The sequence below is a fragment of the Panthera onca genome, chromosome A2, assembly GCF_046562875.1.
Source record: "Panthera onca isolate mPanOnc1 chromosome A2, mPanOnc1 haplotype 2, whole genome shotgun sequence".
In the NCBI taxonomy this organism is placed as follows: Eukaryota; Metazoa; Chordata; class Mammalia; order Carnivora; family Felidae; genus Panthera; species Panthera onca.
In genome coordinates this window covers 26324198-26351343 of record NC_138340.1, presented here as the reverse complement: position 1 = coordinate 26351343, position 27146 = coordinate 26324198, and the positions used below count along the sequence as shown (strand labels likewise).

The 27146-nt window shown below is 43.3% G+C and overlaps 1 protein-coding gene across 10 annotated transcripts in view; it reads right to left on the bottom strand.

Moving 5' to 3' along the window:
• The window catches only part of PXK (PX domain containing serine/threonine kinase like), a 74302-nt gene extending 52170 nt beyond the window's left edge, over positions 1-22132 (bottom strand). For 8 of the 10 annotated variants that reach the window (XM_060631409.3, XM_060631410.3, XM_060631412.3 and 5 more), the window contains exon 1: positions 21915-22131. In XM_060631409.3, coding sequence (XP_060487392.1) covers positions 21915-22016 — 102 coding nt within the window. In that variant the 5' untranslated portion in view covers positions 22017-22131. Of the gene's footprint in view, positions 1-21914 lie in introns of all 10 variants that reach the window. The other 2 variants (XM_060631421.3, XM_060631422.3) reach the window with 1 other exon arrangement.
• Positions 22133-27146: the final 5014 nt, after the last annotated feature.

Genomic DNA, 27146 nt, shown 5'->3' with positions numbered 1-27146 from the left:
CATTCTTACATTTTGGGGATCAATCCTTTAGCTTGGAAATTTTCATTTTTTCCAGAATTGTCTTACTGGCAAATTTTCTGAGCTTTTAACATTCTTAGAGTAAAGCTGAAATTAGCACATATAACTGAATACTTCCAAACAACTACATCATAGGCAAGCTCTTTTCAGGTCTAAAATTGAGGGAAAATGTTAATTCTCAAAAATACTTCTAACATTTATTATTTCACTATGATTTACCAGAGGAATAATAGTAATTTTAAAAATTCCAGTTCAATGTTGGGCACTTGGTAGGTGCTAAGTAAACACCGATGTCTTGCTTTATATTCTTTGAGTTTGAGGTTCAGACCTGCGCTTTACAAAGATGTTGCTGCCAGTTGCAAACATCAACTAAGCACCCACAGTGTTCCAGTGCCTGTGCTTCTTCCATGCTGGGGTGTAAGTCTGAACAAGGAACATACAGTTTTGGGGTGTCTGGATGGCTCAGCTGGTTAAGTGTCTGACTTCAGCTCAGCTCGTGATCTCAGTTTATGAGTTCGAGCCCCTCATTGGGCTCTCTGCTGACAGCACATAGCCAGCTTCAGATCCTTTGTCACCCTCTCTCTCTCTGCCCCTCCCCAGCTTGTGCTCTCTATCTCAAAAATAAATGAACATTAAAAAAATAATAAATAAATGTTAAAAAAAAAAAAAAAGAAATGTACAGTTTGACCCCATTTCTTGCTTTCTTCTTCTTCTAAGATCCCGTTTGTCAGCAATCTCCACACCCAACACGGAGATAGATCAAACTCACAAACCCAAGATCACATGCTCCAACATGTGTTGGAGGGTCACATGCTCCAACAACCAAGCCAGCCTCGCGCCCCTCCATTCCTTCCTTCTGAAGAAACACAATTTAGATTTTTTTTTAAACTTGTCTCTAAATATGTGACAAGTGTATCTTGTCTCTAAATACGTGTCTCAAAATACTTGATTTTGGGGTCAGGAGCTTGAGACCTACACTGAGGGTAGAGTTACTTAAAAAGTAGAGTAGAATAAAATAGAATAGAATAGAATAGAATAGAATAGAATAGAATAGAATAGAACAAATAAAATTCAGAATTTCCTGAACATATATTTGTGCCAGAATAGGTTATATACCATTCAACTGGCAAACATCTTCCTATTGTACTCCTTTATATATGTTCCCTGCCCTTTATTCCTCTTCCCTCTCCCTCAAATTGACAGTAACAATTATGTGTTCTAGTCTTCCATGTGCCTTTTTTTTTTTTTCTTAAGTTTATTTATTTATTTTTGAGAAAGAGAATGTGAGCTCAGGCTAATAGTATCCTCGCTAAGGTATTCCTGAAGCCTCTTTACTGATACTCTATAAATTTGTCTATTATTGTGATTAAGATTACTATATTGTCTTTAAAAAAAACTTGTTTACAAAATGGCACATAATAATGATTGGAAAAGCATTTGGCAGAAGGGAAGCAGTAACTAAAAGATAATGCCTGGGTCATGGTGTCAGACTGTGGTAGCCAAAATGATATCCTCATTAATGTTCCTGCCAAGACATTCTTTATATTTAGGTCCGTGATCTCCAAAGAAGGTGATTCTTCTGACTCAAATGACATTTAGCAATGTCTAGGGACATCTTTAGTTGTCGCAGGGGATGGGGGAGTGCTACTAGCATCTAGTAGATAGAGGTCAGAGATGCTACTAAACACCTACAACGTACAGGACAGCCTACTCCCACCCCCACACCCACTCCCACCCAAGGACTACCTGGCCCCAAATGTCAATAGTGCCAAGATTGAGAAGCCTGGATTCAGGTGTATTGATAAACCAGTAATGCCAGTCCCTGAAGGCCTGGGATGCAGGATGGTGCTAGGGTTACTTCTGCCATCATCTGCCCTTGGCCATAGCCCCTGGCCCACTGGTACTTCACATACAACACCATTTGTAATACACACATGTCCACCTAGAGTTTGCTTAGTTACTGGCAGCCTCAAAGCACACCCATTGTGTAAAAACACATTAAGGCACATTCAGGTTCCACTGTAGCCCCCAGGTCCCACCTGCCATGTGGTAATAGATACAGAAAGACAGTGGGTGGGGTGCCTGGATGGCTCAGTCGGTTAAGCAGCCGACTTTGGCTCAGGTCATGATCTCGCGGTCCATGGGTTCGAGCCCCACGTCGGGCTCTGTGCTGACAGCTCAGAGCCTGGAGCCTGTTTCAGATTCTGTGTCTCCCTCTCTCTGACCCTCCCCTGTTCATGCTCTGTCTCTCCCTGTCTCAAAAATAAATAAAACGTTAAAAAAAAAATTTTTTTTAAAGAAAGACAGTGGGCAATATAAGGTGATTTTGCTCAGAATATATATATGTGTATATATGTATATATATATATGTATATATGTATGTATATATATGTATACATATATATGTATGTATATATATGTATACATATATATATGTATATATATATGTATATATATATGTGTGTGTGTGTATATGTATATATATATATCCATATTTTTTTAAAGTAAATTGTACCCCCCGTCTGGGGCTCGATCTCACAACCCCAAGATCAAGAGTTGCTCTACTGACTGAGCCAGCCAGGTGCCTCTGCTCAGAAATATTTTTATTCCACTTCAGTGAAACAAGGTGGTCCCTAACTACAAAACATTTGAATTTTTTTAGCTTGCCTGATACCACCATCCACTTGACCAAAAGGAAGTACTTTCACCTCAAATCTCCAATTTGTAAACTAAACACAGCACAGCTGTCCACTGCTTGCAACCAAGCTGTAGCTCTTATTAAAGCAGAGAGGAGAGTGCCCTGGAGACTAATAGAAACCCAACATTTGAAGTCAGGCCTCCTCCTCCCGAGCTGGAGTCAGCAGCCCAGAATCTTCCAGTGAATCATTCCCATCTTTACCACCGTCTCCAATGTGGAACGGAAACTGCAGCATGTATAAAAGAGACAATAAACCGCCAAGGCCCATCAGGCAACAAAGGGAGAGCTAGGAGCTGCGGGGTGCGGCCCTGAGTCACACAGATCTCGGCCTGCCACCAAACCCTGCCATCTGCTGCCACTTCCCCCAAAGGGCCCTCTTCTTGCCCCTCCTCACAATACCACACCCTTTATCTTGGCGGGGCAGGGTGGCTACCTTGTCAAGCCCTGGCGTGTGAGCATTGCGCTGGTCAGTGTGGTCTGGTGTGAAGTTCTTCAAACTGGAAAGGCATCAGGACCACGTAATTTCTGACTTAGTTGAGGTTAGAGAAGAGAGATGTAACAAAATGAGGACCGATCTGGTTCTAGGAACCTTGCTAAGCCCCTTATTCCATACTTCTCATTCCATCCTCACAGCTGCCTAGAGGGGAGATCTCAGTCCAGCTCAGCAAATTAAGTGAGCTGTCCAAGGTCGCACAACTAGGAAGCAGCTGACTGGGAGTGTGACCCAAATACCTGATTCCCAAGACCTTCCAACCTGCCAGGCACGGCCAGCAGTGCTCAATGACCTGGCCGGGGGGGGGGGGGGGGGGGCTGAGTTTTTCCTGTAGCCCTGAAAGATGGGGGTCCTCACTAATTTGTGGAACTCAGGTGGTTCATTTCTAGTAATGTCGATCTGTTGACTCCTATCCTGAGGGGGGCAGGGGCAGGGTTGGGGCTGTTGGTTCCACAACTGTTGATTAACGCTTCCTACATAGGCCATTTTCCAAGCAAGCATCCCCACTGGCATTTTGTTTTCTGAGTTCCCAAAAAAGTATTGAAGATTTCCCTGCACAATAGCTGATATCCAAAGATGCCTTGGCTGGATGACATTTTAGGAAACACTGAGGAGGAAAACTTATTTTGAATCTGTCTGGCCCCAAATGACCTTACTGAGACTATAAACACAGTTCATTTTGAAAAAAAAAAAAAAATGTGTTAAAGGAGCTAAAACCAAAACTTCAGCAAACCTTCAAACCAGATTAACCCAGTTAATTCTTCTCCTTTCCCTTTTGGCATAGATAAACAGGTTTACTCAGAGACTCAAAGTACAGAGAGACAAAGGCAGCTGTTTGGAGGTATTTTACATGTCAGTGTCCCCACATCACTATATCTAAAACAGAGGGTCCCAACCCTGCTTACTGCATTCTAAAATCACCTGGAGAACTTACACATTTTTTTTTTTTTTTTTTTTAGAGAGAGAGAGCACAGCATTAGGGGAGAGGGAGAGAGGGAGGGAGGAAAAGAGGGAGGGAGGGAAAGAGAGAGAGAAAGAGAGAAAATCTCAAGCAGGCTCCTTGGGATCATGACCTGAGCTGCAATCAAGAGTTGGACACTCAACCAAGACACCCAGGCACCCCAAATCACCTAGAGAACTTAAACAAACAAACAAAAAACCATACCCATGGTTCAGCCCTACCTCCCAGAGACTCTAATTTAGCTTCTCTGAGAGGAAGCACAGGCATTAGTAGGGCCTAAAAGTTCCCGGGTGATTGTAATGTGCAGCCAGGGGTGAGAACCATGGTTCTAAAACTTCTTAAATAGGAAGCAGCTTCACACTGCAAAAATAAAAACCCTCTCAAGAGAGGAAGGAAACTAATGAACCAAGCACCCACCAAACCTCACAGCCTCCTCTATCCCCACCCTCCTTGCCTCTTCAAGGGTACAGTATGTACCTAACTTGAGCCCTGCGGGGGTCCCCACACTGGGCCCTGTAGTGGTAGAACCATCGAACCATCTGGCGATGGCCCTTTGAAGCAAGTAAGGAAGAACCATTACCCTCACTTTGCAGCTGGGGGCAATGAGTCTCTGAAGGGATAAATGCCTTGACTAGAAAGTTATAGATCTGGGATAGGAGGCCAGGTCTCCACTACCCACTAGCCATATCACTCCTCTGTATTCATCCCCAAATCCGCTTCCTCCTGGCACTTTCCCTTCAAAGGAAGGCCCGCAAAGAATGCTGAGCACATGTGAGCTCGCTAAACATCCAACACTGTCCTTTCCCTGCTCAGGAACCTTTCAGGCTCCACTGGCCACAGAATAAAACCCAACTTCTTAGCCTAGCTTCCATGTTCTGCTATCACCTAACCACAGTGTCCTAACCTGTTCCATCTACTCAAACCTTCCTCTACTCAGTCAGACTCTGGGTACCCTAAACACTCCTTATCTACTCCCCTCTTCGCAGGTCAACACCTGGGAAGGCTGGCTGTTTAATCACATTACTGCTATTTTTGTCCTATATCTACCTGTGTCTGGGGAAGGCGGGTAGGTGGGGGTGGGGGGGAGGATCTCTCCAACTGAATTAAATTCTTCAAGGGCTAGGATCACACATTTCTTTGTATTGCAAACAGCACCCACCACAAGGTCAGGCCAATAAGAAGTGCAGCAAATACCAGTTGGTGGGCATTTGTTAACTGATTGCTCCTTTGGGAAGGAAGAAGCATGTTGCTCTTTGTCACGTGCATGTACATCGAGGAAAAGTCAAAGAGCATGCTCAAGAAAATCTCCATGCGGCTGCGGGTATGGGCAAATAGGTGAAGGGGATTAAGACATACAAACTTCCAGTTATAAGTCACAAAGACGAAAAGTACAGTATAGGGACTATAGTCAATAACAGTATAATAACATCGTATGATGACTATGCTTTCCATGATAAGCACTAAGTAACGTATAGACAAGTTGGATCACTATGTTGTACCCTTGCAACTAATATACCATTGTATGTCAACTATCCTTAAATAATAAAAAAGAAAAATATTTTTAAAAAAGAAAGTCTCTGTGGATCTCCCAAGCCCTGATTTATTATCCCTTCAGTGGACTCAATATTCAACCCCATGGTATCACACAGCACAACAGCTGCAGCTCATGGGCAGAGGGCAACATCACCCTGAAGGGACAGCGAGGTTTCTGGGGAAATTCTCAGTTGCAGGACTTCTGCTCAGCTCACCAGCTACCTGCCTGGCTGCTTACAATTCTTAATATTTCACTTAGAATTAATGATTACTCCTTACTCTGCTAAGTATTATTTATTGTTTCATTTGTAGATTTCCAGTGCTGAAATGTACCTTTGTTTTATTATATAATGTGCAAAACCTGCCCCAAAACAAATGAAAGCATTAGGGTTTTTAAAGGCATTTGATGAATCTCCACTATCTTAACCTAAATTTGTGCAGGTGAGTGAAGCCAACTGTATCTCCTTTTCAACCAAGTGAAATAAACTTCATTTAAAATCTAACTGAATCGGGGCACCAGGGTGGGTCAGTCAGTTAGACATCCGACTCTTGATTTCAGCTCAAGTCACGATCTCAGTTTGTGAGATGGAGCCCCATGTTGGGCTCTGCGCTGAGAGTGCACAGCCTACCTGGGACTCTCTCTCTCTCTGCCCCTCCCCAACTTGCGCGTGTGAGCGCGCACTCTCTAAGTAAGTAAGTAAGTAAATAAATAAATAAATAAATCTAACTGAATCGTAGAACTGTGCGCTTTACCTTTATGCAAAACAAGTTCTCCGGTTTCTATTCTGTGTTCACAGAAGGGACAAGGAACACATCATAAACTTGCTTTGATGCCTGCAGTGAGAGCCACCGCCTTATTTAGCATATGCTTCTCCCTTCTCCAGGCCTTTTGAAGTCCATGGTCTCCTCTGCGGGACAGTCTCCTGCCCAGCCAGGGGAGCTGCTCGCCACACCCAACTTCAAAGACAGCTGATGTTCCAGCAAGGAGAAACACTGCAAAGAAGCACTCAAAAATCCTTTTGGCCTCAGACATGACTACAGAATAGATACCTTTTAAACAGCAGCTCCTATACCATTCTATAGTACAATGACCCTTAAATGGCACCAAAGCAAATTTACATAATTTGCTAAAATGGGAACCCATGAATTCCATCTTAAGTCAAAGCAAAGGGGAAAAAAAACTCAAAAATCCAGGGCTCAATTAAGTAGTAATTAAAAATGAAATATGACCTTCAGTAATCCTCACATTTCTTGGGCCGACGCCCTAAAAGTGTAGAAACAGAAGCAGTGAACATAACCTCAGAGAACGAATCACGACATATTTCACTGGCTAGAAAAGACAGAAAACACTCAAACTCTGATCTGGTTGGAAATAATGATTTTAATGTGGGCTCTGGTATCCGAGGGAGGCCCCCTCCTCAACCTTCACGCCCTAAGCTGGTAACGACCCGAGTACTTGCTGGGAGTGAAGTGTTCCTCCTCCTGGGGCCCCTTCCCTGCCTGCCTCCATGTGCTACTGCCCCAAAGTCAGGCTGCTGGAGTCCTTCTCGAGGTTGATGCGACTGATGACTAGCCACACTGTGCGCTCCTCCCCCATCTTTCCCCATGCCACAACCATCTCCCAGGGGAAAGGGCTTGGCTTCCCAGTCACAGAGACCCAATTCAAAGCCCAACTGGCCCTTACTAGTTTTGTGACCTAACTTTGCTGCATCTCTGGGCCTCAGTTTATTATCTACAAAATCGTACCCTTCCAACAGGATGGCAGTAAATATTAGATGAGGTTGCACACGTACAGCATCCAGCAGAGGCCGGCTTTATAACTTAGTTTTCTTTTCTGCTAAGAAATAGCAAGCATAATAAGGTGTGTGCAGGTGACTACACCATGGCCCAACTCAGTAAGCACAGGAGATGGCCAAAGCTCTGTGAAGGGCACCAAGGGAACAGCATAAAGGAACCCTTCTCTTTGAACATAGGAAATAATGTTATCAGTCTCTGATCTCTGACAATGAATGCCATTACTCTAGCCTCTCTCGTCCCACCTTCTATGCCCACTTTTATTATTTTTTTAGATTTATTTATTTTTAAGATTTTAAGTAATCTCTATACCCAATGTGGGGCTTGAACCCAGAATCCCATGATCAAGAGTCACATGAGCCACTGACAGAGCCAGCCAGGCACCCCTTCTAGGCCTTTTTTTTTTTTTTTAATGTTTATTAATTTATTTGTGAGACAGAGAGAGAAAGACAGAGAGAGAAAGTGGGGGAGGGGCAGAGAGAGAGAGGGAGAGAGAGAATCCGAAGCAGGTTCCATGCTGTCATCGCAGAGCCTGACACAGGGTTCGATCCCACAAACTTTAAGATCATGACCTGAGCCAAAATCAAAAGTCAGACGCTCAACTGACTGAGCCACCCAGGTGCCCGTTTGCCCACTTTTAAAGGGGCTAAGTAAAAAGCCTTCCCCTTAAAGAGCCTAGATATTAGCAATAAGACAATGGATAAGCTATTTATGGCTTAACTATATAGTGGAAGAATATGCAAGCCTTTAAAAGAGTATATTAAAATAAATTTTCATTACACAGGGCAAGGTGTACATTATAATGTTAAATATTTAAAAAGGATAGAAAACTGTGATAACATTGATAGGAAGACAGAACTATAACAAATGTTAACAGTAGTTGTCTCTGGAGTGAAATTATGTGTGGTTTAAATTTTCTTAGCTATTTTTTTCATATTTTTCAGGTTATCCTCAATGAGCACATATATTACTTTCCTAATCAGGAAAAATAATTTTTCTAAAAGTTCCTTGGTTTGCTACACATGTAATTTAAAACATGCTACTTTCAAATAAAGAAGCCTGAGTGGTAAGGATTGAAATTGTCTGAGCTCGGATAAGGGCACAGTATGTTATCAATGATAAATGCAAGCTATCATCTTTTTTTCCTTTGGCAAGGGAACTTTCAGTCATTTCATGCCTCACCAGCATCTTTACTGTACTGGAGAGAGCGGAAAAACAGAAGATGAAAGTCAAATAAGTTAATTATTCTACTAGAATCAGGAGTGGTAAAATATTTGGTGGGAGAGGAGCTTGAAACTACGGGGAATCAAGGCAGGAAAGTCCCTACTGGTTTCCACAGAGTAGAACTGATCACTACCACCAAGGATGAGGGAGGGTTGACTGAACATAAATTTATTCTACCTCGCCTGAAAACATCATCGTATTCTCCTGAGATGCTAGTTCCAATCATAACCACGTAGGTGACTATACACACTATGCCACCATCGATCTCTTCAGAGCTGAAGGTAGTAACCGCTATGTTTAGGGGACACTTATTCTTCTGTCCCTCAGCTTATCCCATCTCCCAGGATTGCCTGGAGGTACCTGCAGCTACCTCTCTTTCACAAGAACCTCACCTCTCTGAGAGGGACAGATGCCTTAAACAAGGGCACTCAGCTAGGAAGTCACGAGACTGGACTCCACCCTAGGCCTGTCTGACCCAGGGACACAGCAGTTCCTACCTCCTTCTATGGCCTTAGGCAGGATGCTTACACATCATACACCCCTCATTTTGATGGATAGAGATCAGCTAAACAGGCAGAACCAGTCCCTCAAGTGAGGAAGAAGCCTGGAAAGACGGGCAGATTAAGTACGGGAATTCGGGCCTGGGTAACAGCAGTTGAAATAGCTGCAGAGCTCTCAAAATACCTCCTGGCCTAGTCTCCTGACTTTACTACCTCTGCGCTAAGCAACCCACCTCCTCCTGCACGTTCACAAACTGCAGTCTATGTAAATCTGAGCTGAACGTAATCTGGGCACCGCACAGAAGCTGTGTACAAATATGAAAAAATTATTTTATCTTCCCGATGCTACATAAGCCCCACCGTGAACATCAGGCAGGTTCTGAAGAAGCAGAGAGGAACATTTTTATATGAACATACCTAATGTGGATGTCAGGTTTATGGAGTGAGTCCCCAGCAATGTGAGTGGTGGTTAATTTCTGTTGTACCAAAATGGAACAGAGTCTTTGACGAGGGCTGTTTATGTTTCCGCACTATGCTCCTACTAAACTCTAACAACAGCTGCACTTCTTTCCTGTGCTTTACTATTAAAAACTATGAAGGCTCTGGGCCTCAATGGTCACAAAGCCCTACTGGTCACAGGGCTAGCAGGTTCTATGCTCTAGCTCAGCTTTTCTTACTTGATTCAGCAGTTTGGAGACAGTACTGACCTAAGTCTGTGACATCCAATACAGTGGCTGCTGTGCACATGTGGCTAAGGGACTGCATTTTTAATTTTATTTAATTTTATTAAATTTAAGTAGTCTAAGTGGCTACCTATGGCTACTGGACAGTGTAAACTATTTGCAGATATAAACATTAGAGACTTGTGAAAATATAAGCATACGAAACATATACGACTTGCTTTTTTCTCCATTTAACATAAAATGAATCTCTTTCCATATTAGTAACCATACATCTGGATGTTGTTTTTAATGTCTGTATCTGGGCTGTTCAATATAGTAGCCACAAGCTATAGGTAGCTATTGATGACCTGAAATGTAGCTAGTCCAAATTGAGGTATGTTGTAATTGTAAAATGCACACCAGGTTTCAAAAACTTTGTATGACATAAAAAACATAAAACATATTATTAGTTTTTATATTGATTATCTATTGAAATAGTATTACTCTGGATACATTGGGTTAGGAACAGATTATATAAATTAATTTCACCTGTTCCTTTTTGCTTTTCTAATGTGGCTACTAGAAAACTTAAAATTACCCATGTGGTTTGCATTACATTTCCATTGGACAGTTCTGCCTTAAAACCTCCACCGCATGTAATGAACTAACTCCACGCCTCGGTAACCAGGATGGGAGAACTGAGAAAATGGTAATCCAAATCAGTGTCTGGTTCTGTGGCTCAAGGGAGGACCCCTAACTCCTCCTCACCTAGGCCTGGGCTTAGTGGAGCCATCAAACAGGTCCACTGCCCTGAAGGTCCTAATAACAGATCAGGTTGGGGATGGCTCAAAGTCCACTGGCCTATAAACCATTCTGCCACCCCCAGCCCTATGGCCTGGAGGAAGTTACTGACCCTCTATGCATTCATTTTCTCCCAACTAAAAAATGGGGATAATAGAGAATTGTTATGAGAATCAAATAAGAATCTAGAAGAGTTTGGCAATTCCTTATTAAGTTAAATATACACTTATCGTAAGACTAAGCAACTCCATTCCTGGATACTGGCCCAGGAGAAATGAAAATATGTCCACACAGACTTGTACCCAATGATCATAAGATCACTATTCACAATAGCCCCAAAGTAGAAATGACCCAAATGTCAACCAGCTAATGAATGCATAACAACTACTGAGCAGTAAGGAGAAACATGCAACATCATGAGAGAATCTCAGAACTTTATGCTAAGTGAAAGAAGCCAGACACAAAACATTACACCCTATAATATGTATTTACATATAACATTCTAGAAAAGGTGAAACGGCAGTAACGGAAAGCAGATCAGTAGCTGCCAGGGATCAGAGGAAGGATACTGACTGCAAAGAGGCATCAAGGCAATACGTGATGAATATGTTACAGTGGTTGCCTGGGTGCAGCATTGGTCCAACTTAGGAAATGAGATAAGTTAACATAAAGAGCTGACCACAGGGTTGTGCACCTAGTAAGTACTTAAACAATGCTGGTTGTTAACATGGCAAGTACAGCTGCCTTTTCAGTACTACTCAAACTTTCTAGAACCAAACTCAGACTCATGATCTTCCTGGTAAGACTAGCTACTGCTCACTTACCGTGGACTATTTCTCTAATCATTTCTGGTGCCTTTGTTTCCCTCATGGCCTCTACCTAGTAGACCTCTCTGTTGTGTTCCTCCCTCTCTCCAGTCCTTCTCTCCCTCCTGCCACTGATCTCATGTGGCCTTTTTAACCCCACTGCTTCATTACCTCCCTGGACTCTCCTCTCCCCTTCCTTCACTCTTCTCATAGACTCCTACTGACTGCCAGCAAACTAGGCTTCCTAAAATACCTCTTCCACATGCTACAGACCTGCTCAAGTCTTTCACTGCTGTTCGGACCCCTTAGCCTAACCTCCAAGGAGCCCCACAACGGGTGCCAGTCTCCCTTTCCCATCTTTTACCCCACACCAGAATCCACCATAATAGACCCTTTGGGAATGAACAAAGGCAGGGAACCCGTCTGTCTTTCAACCTGCACCCCCAGTGCCTAGACTGGTGCCAGCAACAAGGGCCATACTTACAGCAGTATCTGCTGAATGAACTCCTGAAGTCTGCAAATACAACCTGGCCTCAGAGAACACAGCTAGTCATGCTTCAGGTTTTTTGGTTTTTCTGTGTTTTTTTTTTTCTTCACATTTATTCATTTTTTGAGAGAGAGCGAGCAAGAGCGGGAGAAGGGCCAAGAGAGGGAGACAGAGAATCCAAAGCAGGATCTGAGCTTGGAGCAGCCCAATGCAGGGCTTGAACTCACGAACAGTTGAGATCATGACCTGAGCTGAAATCAAGAGTCTGCCGCTTAACTGACTGAGCCACCCAAGTGCCCCTGCTTTAGTTTTTACACTAAGATCTTTCTGGTGGATTAGTAACAGTTTAGAACAGGATGAACAACTAGGGTCTCTGGAAGGATTTACGTGTTAAAGGCTTCTGTGTCTAGTTATACTTTTTAAAAAATACATCAACAAAACAATTTAAATATTTTCTCCCTTTAACCCCGAACAGACTAAGAGCTTCCAAGTGTACATGCAGAAAGCATGGGGGCAGTCATAGAGATGAGTGTGTTCATGGTTTCTTTCGTTTAGCATGGTTTGGGCCACTACATAGCTTTTTAATTGATTTTGCTCTGAGTCATACTTGGTTTCATTTACACCTATTAATGGACCATGACTAAAGGCAGGCTTTAGGAATGCCAATGGTAAAATATGAGTTAAGTGAGAAGTTAGTGAGAAATATGAGAAGTGAGAATCATCATAAAATTGGTGATTCTGCAAATTGTCTGAAGATGCTCATTATCAGTGCCTTAATCTATATTCACCTTATCACCATTCTCACCGCTGCTGTTTCAAAAAAAAAAACAGTGTAATTCAGATCACAAAATTATGTTAATTTTTAATAATGTAACGATCTGAATAAAATATATTTTTAATTCAAAATCACATCCAGAGGTTTGTTTTTTTGTTTTTTGTTTTTTACAATTCAGGATTACTGTGAAAGGAGTCTGCAAGTTCAAATGCCTGGGGAGTGCAGATTTAGAAGCCATTCTCTGGAACGCTGTGAAGCCCAAACTCCCAGGGGGACCCAAGTGGATGGAGGCACTCACACCGCACCCTCACTGCTCCCGGGCACACTGGCACTTTCAGTACCTTATGTCCCCTTCTAGCAGGAGTAAGCTCCGTGCTTCATTCATCTTTTTATCTTAATACACGACCCAGTGCCCGGCTCGCAGAAGACTCCTCGTGGGTGCTTGCTGGCATCCCCAACACCTTAGTGGCTTTCCAACAAAGAAACTGCGTGCTTCAGAGAGTGAAATGCACCCAGACCTGATGTATGTGCCCACAGACTGACTGCTGGTACGTGGCACTTAGGGGAAAGGAAGTTGGCAGGGCTCTACAGAATATAACTGCATTTCTCAGGAAGCAGCATTCTGAAGATGTCAGCTGCCCCCCACCCCCTCACAAATGTCAGCTGGCATGGTCACTTGGCAGAGTAAGTGGCAGGGGAAAGAACAAAGCAGAGGGCTTTCTATTTTATTTTGTCACCCCGCTGCCAAAGGTCAAATGTGTGTGCGCCAATGCTGGTGATGAACAAAAGCTGGGAAGTGAAGAGCTGAAATGGGCATTTGCCCGGGGTCCCCTTCCCTTCAGGCCTGGCCTCCGGGAACACATCTGCCAGTTCAGTGGCCAGGCCCCGTGGCCTGCCCGTTTGCCTCTTCCAGCTCTGAACATCAGCAGCCAGCTCTGCTGCCAGGCAGCCGCCCTCAGGGGACCCCATGCAGCATCCCCCCCACCCCAGCCTGGCTATCAAAACGTGTCCCTTCAGAATGAAAAAGAAAAAGGAGGCAGGGGAGTTGCTCTTTGACATGCCACTGGTCTATCTTGCAATTTGTTAGCAAAGTAGTCCCGGTGAACAGTGAGAAAAACTTTCAAATGAAGAGTTCGCCTTTTTCCATTCAACATACTTGAGCGCCTAACAAGTACTGGTACCTAAAAAGTTACTAGTGCTCTGGCAAATACAGAGGTAATACACTACATCAAAACAGCTGATACTTCAGTGCTGAGTTCTGCTCGGAATGTTCCATGTGTGAGCTCAGTGAATCCTCACAGCAGCACTGACATACTCTTCCTATCCCCACTTTACAAAGAAACAGGCTGAGGAGATAAAGCAATCTGTCCGAGGTCGTTCAGGTTTTGTCTCTTTGCTCCTGCCTTACACTTCCACATGTGTGGGAGGGAGATGATATAAACAGAAAACAAAGTAGTAAGAAATAACAGGTATGTAAAACGCTGGCACTTTGGGGACCAATAAAGCTGAATGGGCATTTCAAAGGAAGGAAGCTACAGCCCAGATAACTGCAATCATACAACAAATTCATTTATTCAACAAATATTTATTGAATGCTTACTATCTATATGCTAGGGAATGTGCTTGTTTGAAATAGAATCAAAATAATGATACATAGACACGAAAGGCTGGATTTAGAGGGAAGGAAAAAAAAAAAAAAACCTCAAAGAGAAAGACATGGACAGACGCAGAACAAGCTGCCGTCTGACCCTTACCATCTAAGGAGTGGGAAGGGGCACAGGTGTGTCCTCCTCGCACAGATGCTCAGAGGCCTAGGAGCTCCTAAGTAAGGCCTGCTCACCACTGCATCCGAGCGCTGACCACAGTGCCCATTGGAGGGCCGGAGCTCACGAAGTACCACGAATTAACAAGCAGAAGGCTGCTAGCAGACGTGGTGACCTACATGGTCGCATGCAGGGATGCCTCAAACATGGCAAGGTGTCACCCAGCTATTCCCTGTGCTCTGGTGGGACAGTTGGTACTGTCATGCCTGCCAGACCCTTGGCCTGACTAGAGGTCTGGTGTGAGCAGGCCCACTTCAGGCTCCATTTCCCTCTGCGGGACTAAAGTGCACCAGTCACCTGTCACCTGGGGGAGGGGCAGGCTCAAAGGAAGACCTGATGAATGAGGCTGCTTTCCCTTTTCACCTCTACAGGTGGTTCTGATGTTTTAGATCCAGGATTACCCCATACCAACACTCTATTCATTCCCTCTTCCCACCCTAAACCAGCCTCAACTGAACTGAGGAGAAATGACCAGTTTCTGATGAGCCACACAAAAGAAAGCAGCTTTGTTTAGATGTCATAAACAGAGAGCTGGCCAGGGCACAAACGCCCTGCTTTCCAGCACAGAGCCCTTTGCCCTTCCCTTGCGCTACTCCAATAAGTCATCTGGGCACCTACAACTAAATGCACGAGGCAAGGTGCAACCCAGAGCAATTTCTGTCACACCAGCAGGACATAATTGATCTATTGTTCTAAACCCAGGGTTCCTTAAAGCAAGGTGCAATGTTTAGATGTATGCTAATTCTCCAAGTTTGCAGCTTAGGAATTCTTACCCTAAGATTCAGTGCCTAAGAGCAGGCTTCAGGCTTCAGTGAGGTTCTGGGAGGTTATCTAAGCATGTATATGCACATTTATGGAGAATTTGTCCCTCTGATAACATCGTGAAAGGAGTTAAACCCAAAGAGGTAAAGACCTTGTACTAAGAATATGTCCTCAGTTTAGCATCCTGCAATGTTACTAAGACTTCCCAGGGTGACTGCTGAACGGTTTGGGGCTTCCTTTTGGGGTAATGAAAATGTTCTAAAATTAATTATGGAGATATACAACTCTGTGAATATACTTATATTGAGTTGTATATTCAGTGGGTAAATTGTATGGTATGTGAATTATATAAAGCAGTTACTAAAAAAAAAAAGAAAATGGGGGGCTGCCTGAGTGGCTCAATCGGTTAAGCATCTGACTCATGGTTTTGGCTCAGGTCATGATCTCATGGCTCATGGATTCAAGCTCCACGTTGGGCTCTGAGCTTACAGCACAGAGCCTGCTTGGGATTCACTCTCTCTTTCTCTCTCTGCACCCCCCTCCCTCAAAATAAATACAATTTTAAAAAAATTGGGGCACCTGGGTGGGTCAGTTGGTTAACTGTCCAACTCTTGACCTCAGCTCAGGTCTTGATCTCAGGGTCGTGAGTTTAGGCCCTGCATTGGGCCCCATGCTGAGTATGAAGCCTACTTAAAAAGAAAAAAAATTTTTTTCTGGAACACTCCTGTTGCAATGGATTCCTCAAACTAACACTATGTTAATAGAAGCACCCTCTTAGCCACGAAAAAATAACTACTCATTATTTGAAGACAACGGTAGCAGTAGCAATGCAGTTCCCCTTACTCTGTACTCTTTTAGGAAGAGGAAACACTTGATAGCTTACTCTTCAGTGGGAAATGACCAGGCTCACCCCAAATTTGGTAGTTAGCAAGATCAGCTGGAGACTAAATGGTCAATCTGCACAAACTCTTCCCCTCTAGTAGTCCAAGTGTTTACCCCCAAATGCTTGCCCCTTAGTCCTTAGTCAAAAGTTTCAAGCTGAAAATGAAGGGCCCTGTCTTCTCCTCTAAAGACAGCCATACCTTAATTTCCCTTACTATGTGCATATTACTCGTGAGAGAAGTCACTGACAAGGATGACTTCCAGTTAAGGTGAAAAAGCAATGGAAAAAATCTATTACCCTCCCTTCTACAGCACTCCCACACACTCAAGCACTTCTGAGTTCTAAAACCATGCTCGACCCCAGCTCTCCTGTCTCCAGGATGCCAAGCTAGAACATAAAGGAGTCTCATTTCATGGGAAGCTGCTTAGAAACCTCTAGGAGCTTGAAAAGAAACCACTACCTGCTTGCAGTAGAAAACAGGTTTGTTTTAGTTGGCCCAAATGAACCCATTTAGATCATCAATCAACAATCTATATTTTGGAGCACCTGGGTGGCTTAGTCGGTTGAGCGTCAAAATCTTGGTCTTGGCTTAAGCCATGGTCTCATGGTTTCATGAGTTTGAGCCCTGCATCAGGCTCTGCGCTGACAGCATGGAGCCTGCTTGGAATTGTCTCCTTCTCTCTCTGCCCCTCCCCTGCTTGCTCTCTGTATCTTTCTCAAAATAAGTAAAAATAAACTTAGAAAAAAGAAAACAAAAAAATCTATATTTTGAACTCTTTTTTAAATGTTTTTATTATTTATCTTTGAGAAAGAGAGAGAGACAGAGCCTGAGTGGGGAGGGGCAGAGAGAGAGGGAGACACAGAATCAGAAGCAGGCTCCTGGCTCTGAGCTGGTCAGCACAGAACCCAACATGGGGCTCGAACCCAAAACCACAGGATCATGACCTGAGCCGAAGTTGGACGCTTAACCGACTGAGCTACCCAGAGGCCTCTCTATTTTGAACAATCTTAAGATCACAATTCATATGGAAGCTGTGTACACAGGGGTGGATAGTTACAATAATCCCCTAGGGAACAAAACACATAAGCTCTTTTCTCATAAAATAAATTTCAGCCCCAGAATCCTATGTTTCTTCCAAATAACTATAGCTGGCTTCTTATTTGTATTCCTACTACAAGAAATCTTGCTAGGGGGATAATTCTCAAAAGAGATGATAAATGGGGATTAAGTATTACCAACCCCTAAATCACGCTGCAAAAAATTGACTTCTTCAATAGGAACAGTTTACTTACAATCTCTAAATTAACTAATTACCATTATCTAAAAGGTTCCAACTCAGACTTCTGCAACTGCATCTATCACAAGTTTCAAAGACAAGTGGTGAAAAATATATAACCAAGTAGAAGACAAGTGATTAGATTCCAAGAAAATAACTCTTATTATCTTATTATAATATGAAAAAGTGCTGCAAGTTAACTACCATGTAGTCTGCATTTACCTCTGCGAGTATCTTCAAGGAATTTTTTTTTTAAGTATTCAGTATAACTTGGAATTGTAAAGAAACATCCAGGGGCGCCTGGGTGGCGCAGTCGGTTGAGCGTCCGACTTCAGCCAGGTCACGATCTCGCGGTCTGTGAGTTCGAGCCCCGCGTCAGGCTCTGGGCTGATGGCTCGGAGCCTGGAGCCTGTTTCCGATTCTGTGTCTCCCTCTCTCTCTGCCCCTCCCCCGTTCATGCTCTGTCTCTCTCTGTCCCAAAAATAAATTAAAAAAAAAAAAAAAAAAAAAAAAAAGAAACATCCAAATAGTATTCCAAAACGAAGCCCAGATAGATCCTGATACTGAGCACTGGATTGCCTTAAAATGTCAAGCTCAGAAAGCAATGAGGTCTGCTAATTTGACATCGCATTTGAATAGGTATTCTGATGATGTATGAATAGAGTTTAAAAGACTATAAAATAGGTCACTGCTTAAAAAGCTGAGGCTCAATAATGCAAGTCACAAAAGGAACTTCAAAACCATCTGTGTTATGACAGGTAAAGACTCTGACTTGTCTATACCTTGGAAAACGGAAGACCTCAGAATCCTATAGAACAAAAGCTCCGTGAAAGCAGGAGCTGTCTAGCTGAACACCAGATCTCCAGCATGTGCCTGGCACGCAGTAGGCACTCAGCACATTTTTGTTGTATTAATGAGTACTGTTGAATAAATAAACTCTTCAGGAATAGTTTCCAAAAGTCAAAGGGTCAAGGAGAGTAAAGATTCTCAGTAAAGAGCTCAACATGTAATATTATCTTTCCCACAGGTTTTTTAAAATGTTGTTATGCCTCAAATATCACTAAAATTATCTTTTGTTTCTGAAGAACAAAGTGCACCAACTGCGGAGGAAATGGGCCCTGATTCAGATGAACCTCACAGAGAGTATTTTAAAAGGAGAAAACTGAGATGACGCACTATCACACTACAGCATATTGACCAGCATATTTGATAACAACCCTCTCCAAAACTGTCGGGTTCCTCTGGTTTCTATTTCAGCTAGGTAAGCAGTTTTTCAGTCCATTTATTTTAAAAGTTTTCCCTTTCCCATAGCCAAGAACTTCTACATTTCCCTTGTCTTCTCTTAGTCCCTGCAAACTTTCCCATAATTCACCTGTGTGGCTTTTTATTCAAATTCCTTTTGTTTGGAAAATCCTTCCCTTTCCTCCCATCCCAGGCGGAAAGCATCCTCCCTAAGTACAATCCCTTCTGATTTTATGTAAGTTTCATTTCCTTGCAGCAGAGGCCTGGTCTATTTCCTGAAGCCAAATTCATTGTGCTCCATAAAAGTGAAGATAAAATCATTCAAACCACAGTCAGGAACAGAATCATCTACCAGTCTGTGGTGCCCTTTCTGCCAATTTCTCATCCCAATATGACTTTCTGGTGGTGACCTTGTGTTCCTTTCATCCTGGCATCTCTATTTTCTAATCCACAGAATTTTCCCCTCCCAAGTCCATAAATTTTAAATCATACGCAACCTAAAATTTTCTGCTATAAATTCTGTTTCCCAAAGTTAAACAACCTTGATAAATGAAAGGAACTATGGACAGAAATTAGCTGATTTACAATAATAACATTTTAATGTGTTTAATCCTTTGGATATTATTTTGCCAAGGAGTAAATAGACAGAAGAAAAGAAATGCACAAATACTTCATAAAGACTATTTCATTTGATCTTTGTAATAACCTTGGAAGGCAGGCAGAACAGGCATTTATTACCCCCTTTAGAACAATAAACTAAACATCAAAAAGTTTACTTTTCTGACTTGCCCAACCAGTGTCACAGACCAACTAGTATCTGCCCAAAACCATATTAAGGTCTTGCCTCTTCCAACTCAAAGGCCATCTACTATATACTCTCTGTGTGTTTCTATCCTACAGCCAAGGAGCTACTTCCTAGATATTCAGCATTTCAAAGAGAGGATAGCCCTCTGGCTTCTGGGACACCATCTCCCTTCAGCTAACAAGCAGGAAAGCCACCTTCAACTTTCCCAATAGAAAACAATGCTCTTTTCTCTCATATACCACCATTAACAACTACTTTCCAACATAATTTCCAACAGTTCCTGCTTTAAAGGGCCTTACTCATAATGAGCTAATAATCCAGAAAATCTGCATCAGCATATGATTTTCTCAATAAAGTTCAGGGCTGATGCAACATTTCTCAGTCTGCAATTCTACAGCTAAAAGGACAAGAACACAGAACAGTCAAAAATTACGCAAGACAATGTTAACAGTTTTTTTTACTCCACCACATCTGCCTCTATGGGTCTCCTGTGAGTCATTGTCTTTTGTGTTCAGTCATCATTATAGGAACTCCCATTCTCTAAATTATTTTATTTCTTAAAGAAAAGTTCTGCAATAAAAATGGAATCCTATTACATCTTTCACCTTGCTGAAGCACTGACCCCTTAACTTAGCACCTTAGATGCCATGTTGTTCCAATTTTCACCACTACCATTTTACACAAACAAAAAAGAGGCAAAGTAATGTTGCAATTCATTTATTTATTCATTCAACAAACACATACGAAATCCTATCAGATACCGGGGACTGGGACCCAAAAATAAGCAAGTATCCCTCCTCTCATAACCTGGAGAAGAGGAAAACTAAAAAAGTAATTACAGAATAAACTGATCTAGGGTAAGGTGGAGGGGAGCACAGGGCTTGGGGCAGTGGCCTTCATGGAATGCTTCCTGGAAGAAGTGATCTGTGAGCATTTATATAAGCATCTCTTTACTTTCAGCACAAAATAAACATAAAACACTAACCCTACTCCCTGAAAGTTTATAAGATTTACTTGCCAAGAGTCAAGTGAAAAACCTAATTTAATAGCATAATTTATTCTTGACTACTTGCCCTAAATTTCGACCCTTAACCTATACTCCCTTCAGCATAAATTACAGAGGGTACAAATTCTGCCATATACAGTGCCTTCTCACAAGTCTGTAAAACAGGATTAAAGATATGCACAACAAAATAAAACGCACTTTTAAAAAATACAACCATTTCACTAACTGGAAATAAACACTTTGAACAATCCAAACCCTACAAAGCATGGCTGTCGGAAGAGGAAACTGAGGTTCAAAAAGTCCCACTTTAATACAACAGAATAAAAGATCTCTTTGAAGTCACCAGAACAGCTTGAACAAAAAGAGAAACAGAAGGCTATTGTGGGGCTTTAGCCTCCAGATGATGAACCCCAAACACACTGCAATGGTAAACAAACAAGCCTCTGAGCCGGAATCTGATTTGGTGACCTGACAAAACATTACAATTTAAGGAATCTCTCTCTCCCCATTATTCCCCAAAGTTCCACTGGCTAGCAGCTCGTTTTCTTGCTGGTTCCTAGGTTTATTGCTTGTAAATTATAATGCAGTATGCTTTTCAAAAAAAAGGTACAGGCGAATGAAAACAACCCTGGTTTTAAAGACCTATAAAAGACAGTATATGTAACAGAAATAGTGTTTACTATGAGGACCTATTACTCCTTTATGCCACTCCAGTGGATTTTAAACTAAAACGAATGCTACCACTGCCCACTAAAGAGCAGGTTACAGGAGAGAAGCAGCACACTCGTACACCTGCCTCAGCAGGACCCCAGACTGCCTCCCTCACCATTTCCCGGTGCTTAGGCCAAGTAGCTGCCTAGAAACTGGGGCTGCAGACGCCAACCACTTATATTCTGCCACCCCAACAAGTAGGCTCTAAAGTCATACTTCCATTTGGTCAGGCACATACATCCTCATCCTCACCACTCAGATCCCCAGCTGAAGCCAGAGAAACTCAGCGGCCCCAAGGAGAAGGCTGGCGGCGGGCAGAAGTGGAAGAGGGTCCCGAGTGACCCCTTTACTCCGCCAGTCCAAGGTGGGCCCGGTAATCCAACATCTACAACTCGGAGCGGCACCGCCGAGCCCCTCGTCCAGCTTGGCCCAGGGGGCTCCGATCTCCCACCCGAGACCCCAGCAGACCTCAGAGTTCACCTGGGCCCCGGGGCCCCTGACCCAGAACCGCCGCCACGCCACTGCCCTCCTGGCCTGGGCCGCCAACCCCTGGCCCCGGTCCCCGCCCGGGAGACCCTGTCCGGCCCGCGCCCGAAACCCTCTCGCGGCCCGGGGCCGCCCCGCGCCGCCCGCCCAACCGGCGGGCCGCGCACCGTGTGGGACTGCAGGCTCTGGCTCGCCTCGATGGCTGCTGTCAGCGGCACCGTGTCGTCCAGCAGCACCTTGCCGGCCGGCGGCTTCTCCATGAAGGCCATCCCGGGACGCTCGTCCGCCACCACCTCGACACCAGGGGCAGGAACCAGAGGCGCCGACTCCCGCCGCCCGCCCGGCTCCGCCGCCGCCGCCGCTGTCAACACGCGCCGCCCCACGCGCCGCCGCCACCCGCCGCTCCCGCGGGGTCCTAGCGCCGGCCTCCCCGCCGCCGCTGTCAACACTGGCCGCCCTTCTCGCCACCGCCTCCCGCGGGGTCCTAGCGCCAACCTACCACAGTCACCTCTGCCCTCGACCCCTGTTTTTCAAGCTCTGCGCATCCGCTCGCGGACCCAGTATCCTTAGCACCGGCCTCAGACCCGGGACATTCCACCCCTAAGCCATCACCTCCGGAGATCCTCAGATCCGAAGACACCGCGTCCTGAGCCCTGCGATCCAGGAACCCTCAGGCCAAAGATTGCCAAACCATGCCTGGCAGTGTTGGGCTTCTCACTTTAGGGCCTCAGAAGCTGGGAATGCCAGACTTGAGATCTTTAGAGCTGTACCTCTCCCACCCAGGCCTCCCGGGCTCAAGGATCCTAGGATCCAGAAAAGGGGCCTTCAGGGTGAGCCCCTCAGTCGGAGCCCTGCAGATCCAGAAACCCAGAAAATCCAGGTTTTACTGAACCTATCCTAGCTTTTCAGACCCAAGAACCTAAGAGCTGGGTCCTCAGAATTGGACCCCACAGTTGGAGCCTTTGGACTCCAGGACCCTCAGACCTGAGCTCTTTGAACTGGGGATCCTAAAAACTGGGCCTCTGTCCGGGACTCCAACCTCCACCTTTGTCCCCAGCCACAAAGCCTTATCAAAAAGAAAACCATAGGCCCCTAATGGAGTCACTTATGCTAAACCACATCCCCAAACCCAGGGCTAACCCCCCAACCTAACTGCAGTTTCAACCTCCCCCAGAAATGTAGTTTTAACCCGGTCAGTCAGGAATTTTCTGGCCAGCACCAGTGAAGTAATCTGTCACACAGACCTAATCCATCCCCCCAAAGGAAGATAAGGTAATTTGCATAAGACCCCCTGCTCTTCCTCTAAGGGAAAGTCACCTTACTGAAATAATCCTTTCTTTTGCTAATAACCTTCCTGCCCCACCATCCTTCCTATAAAAACCATCCATTTTGTACAATTCCTGAGAGCCTCTTTCTACTTACTAGATGAGATGCTGCATGATTCATGAATCACTTAATAATGCCTATTAGCTCTTCAAATTTACTTGGCTGCATTTTGGCTTTGTAGCAGCCTTCAACCCTGAGAACCCTCAACCAAGATTCTGTAGACTTGGGGTTTTCAGTGCCACTGTACTGGCTCCAAGAACCTCAAACCCAGAGCCAGAGAACTTTGAGATCAACTTCTCAGCTCCAAATTAGTCTCCACAGTCTTTCTGAACCCTAGACCACAATTCTGGCACTCCCCCTCCCTCCCCCCACTTCACCCACCCGGAAATCCCACCCACACTGCTCTTTCCCAGGGCTGCATCCCCAGACAGTGGAAACAGACATGGAACCAGATGACCAGGATCTCCAGGGCTCTGGTATTCACCAGCTGTGTGACCTTGAATAAGTTACCCAACCTCTCTGAGCCTCAGCTCCCTATCTGCAAAATGGAGATAATAATACCTGTATGGAAAGGTTGGGATGTGGAATGCAGTAAGACAGGATGGGGCTTGGCACATTTTGCTCAACGATATTAGTTAACTTCCTTCCCCTACAGTTCACAGAATGGGGAGTTTCTAACTCTTAAATTTGCCTCCCCTACATTTCTGTATTTCAGACAAGAACTTAAAAGTTTTTGGTAACCCCACCACCACCATACCACCACCACAATGGGACATGACAGCAAAGGCCTCCACAGTATCTAAAGAATACCCTCTCCAAATCTTGAGCTTATAGAGATTGTTGGGCAAGTAGCCACGACAGACTGAACATGTGAAAAGGGAAAAAAGAACTTCATGATTCGGTCCTAATATAATCAGAATTCTTCCTGCATTCCATTTTTGTCTCAGCGTGTTTAAAAGCAGCAGTCTATTAAAAGGCAACCAGATATGATTTAGGGATGAGTCAACTTTTTAGTTCCACTTTTTTTTTTTTTTAAGGTAAATGGATTATTTCATTGCCAGAATCACAGAAACCAAAATTCTGCTTTAATCATTATTCCTGTCATGATGTGGACCAACTAAGACAAGACTCTTCTCAAATAATGCTGGTGGGAGTATAAATCGGTCCGACCTTTCTGAAAGGCATTTATCCATTCAACAATAATTTATGGAGTACTTACCATGTAATAGGTACCTTACCTGGTGGAAGGGGCTAGAATTTGACAATACATATCAAGGGCTTTGAAAATGTTCTCACTCAGTAATTACACCTTTAAGAGGGTATCCTAAGGAAATAATCAAGAGATCAGTGAAAATAAATATCAAGAAAGGATAAATACCTAACAATAAGGAATTGGACAAATCATGGTACAATCATAAATAGAATATTTTGCAATGATTAAAAATCAGATTATTAAAAGCTTTTAATGATGTTGGGAAGTGATCTTGATGCGATAGTAAGTGAAAAAAATATGTATTTTTTGTATGATCCCAATTTTAAAAAATGCTTATATAGAAAAATAACAAGTGAACAAAATATGAACTGAGGGCTCTAGGGAAGTGGGATCATGATGCCTTCCATTTTATGCTTTTCTGTTTTTTTTCAAAATGTCTCTAATGAAGGTATTTTACTTGTATATATCTCTCTATATATTATATATATAACTTGTATATCTCTCTCTATGTATATATATAACTAACATCAAAATGTCTCTAATGAAGGTATTTTACTTGTATGATCACGAAAAAAATAATATTCAGCTGAATTGCAGAGGTTGCAAAATAACAACTTTGTCTAAGTTTTCCTCACTAGGAAAAGGAAACTGAAACAAGAAATCAGATATTTGATGGAATGAAGCCAGAGACTCTCAGTCAGACTTTCCCTTTCTCTGGAAATTCTTGCCTGAAGTAAGCCCCTCAGAATAAATACTAGGGTGAGCTTTATAATTTCATTTTCATCTGCCCATATCAGTACCTTGTCAGTGATCCCCTGAGGATCCTAGACATAAGTAGGTCCCTATTGTCTGGAAACCAGGCCCCAAACCCTGTGACAGCTTTTGGAGTGGCTCAGGCTGAATGTGGGGAAACCTTTCCCAGGCCAGGGCTGATCTAAATCAAATCAGCTTTGCTTCTGGTCTCGGGCCAGGTAAAGCTAGTGACTTCTGTGGTACCTTGGTTTTTGCCCCATGCACAACTACTCAGGCTAGCAGGGAAAGAAAAAGATTTATATTTCTGTATGTTGCCAGATGTTTAGATGGCCTACAGGTTGTTTGGCAACTTGACGTTTGGCCAGAAGATAATGAGAATGCTTTACTGAGGATGCTTCTAGACCTGGCAACTGCTCTACAATCAAATCATAGAAGCTTGTGAAAAACTCAGTGCTTCTTAAGCAGCATTGCCTCCCAACTCAAAATTATTGCATTTCTTTGAATATTGATGACCTGTATAAAAAACAACAAAATTTGATCAAACTCACATAGGATCATTTTTCTTTCCCTTACGTGTTGATATTTTCCATCACATCATGGAGGAATTTTGCCCAGGGTTTAGAAGGTCATATGAACTGTTACAGCTAAAAGCCACCCTGGAAATTGATTGTGGCCTAGAAATTGCCTGTTTGTGGTGCCTCCTATTAATCCTGTTCTATTTACATAGTGTCAACATTAGTTTTGGGTTTTCTTATGATTTTGAACTTAAATGGTTTCTTCTAGTTGATTTTGCCCCAACCCAAAATTTCTCTGAAGATGTTGAGAATTCTTGTGTCTGCTGTGTTTGTAATCCAAATGAAGGCAAGCCAAGAACAAAGAAAGTGAAACATCTGGGACCCTGGAGAGACTGAAGTGCAGCCCAAGAGTAATTTCACAGCACTCCCATTCTGCTCAGATAGAGCTGGTTAATAAATTATGCCAACACATGAGGCATTCAGAGTGCTACAGCTGCTCAGAGTGACAGTCAACCCTTGGTAGAGTAAGTTTTAATATAAAAACTTAGTAGATATAATTTAATAGCAATTTTCTTTGGGAGTAAATTGGGTCTGTGAATCATACTCTAAGAACATAAAAGAAAAATGACTAATAATTCAGCACAAAATGAAAACCTGTGGTTACCTAAGAGGTACCAGTGTGCATTTAGCAATTTCTTCTTCTAGATGAATACACAGGTCAGGTCTACAAGATGAATGGTGGCTGTGGTGAGGCTTTCTTCCCGTTGCTACTCAAGATTTGCTGCTCAGAAAAAGAAATGAGTGGCATCTCACCAATATGGAAATGTTTCTAATAGAATATAAAAATCTGTTAAGCAATTTTCCAGTACATTAGGCTGAAATTGCTTAAGATGGGTATATCTTTCTGTAGCAATCAAACATTACATAAATTGCAGTCTTACAATGCCCCTATGTGGAAAGTGCTAGTACAATTTGGCCTGCTATCTTAGTACTTTTGTACTTCCTTCCACTTGTGACCTAGTACAAGCAAGGCCACCTCTCAATTATCCAAGAGAGAATTTCCTAATATGAGGGTAACCCATGCTTTTATTAGAAGACTCATTCTTTCTGGCATCTCCTCCAGGGCTCGACATGAAAAAGACAACCAGCCAGTTTCTCTTATAACTAGCTTTTACAAACCATGAGTGGTTTGAGAAAATCTCTGAGTAAAAACAGTAAGTCATCACTTACAGAGTAGTAGTCCCTTCTCACCTCCTTCTCAATTCCAACTTTTTATTGATTTACGGAGATCAAAGAAGACTATGGGACCCAGCAAGCACAAAGGAAGGAAGGAAGGAAGGAAGGAAGGAAGGAAGGAAGGAAGGAAGGAAAAGAAAAAAGAGAGAAAGAAAAGAAAGAAAGGCAAAGTGCTCATATTGAGAAGGTACTTTTGAATTACACAGTATAAATCAGTTACCAGTCAGATCTGGTACATTCCCCTTCCCCCACCATACTTGGCCTACACTTAACTTTTCACCTTTAGAATAATGATTTCAGTAATTCTGCTCTAAAGACAATCACTGAGTGTCAACTGAGAAAAACGGTAGGTGATG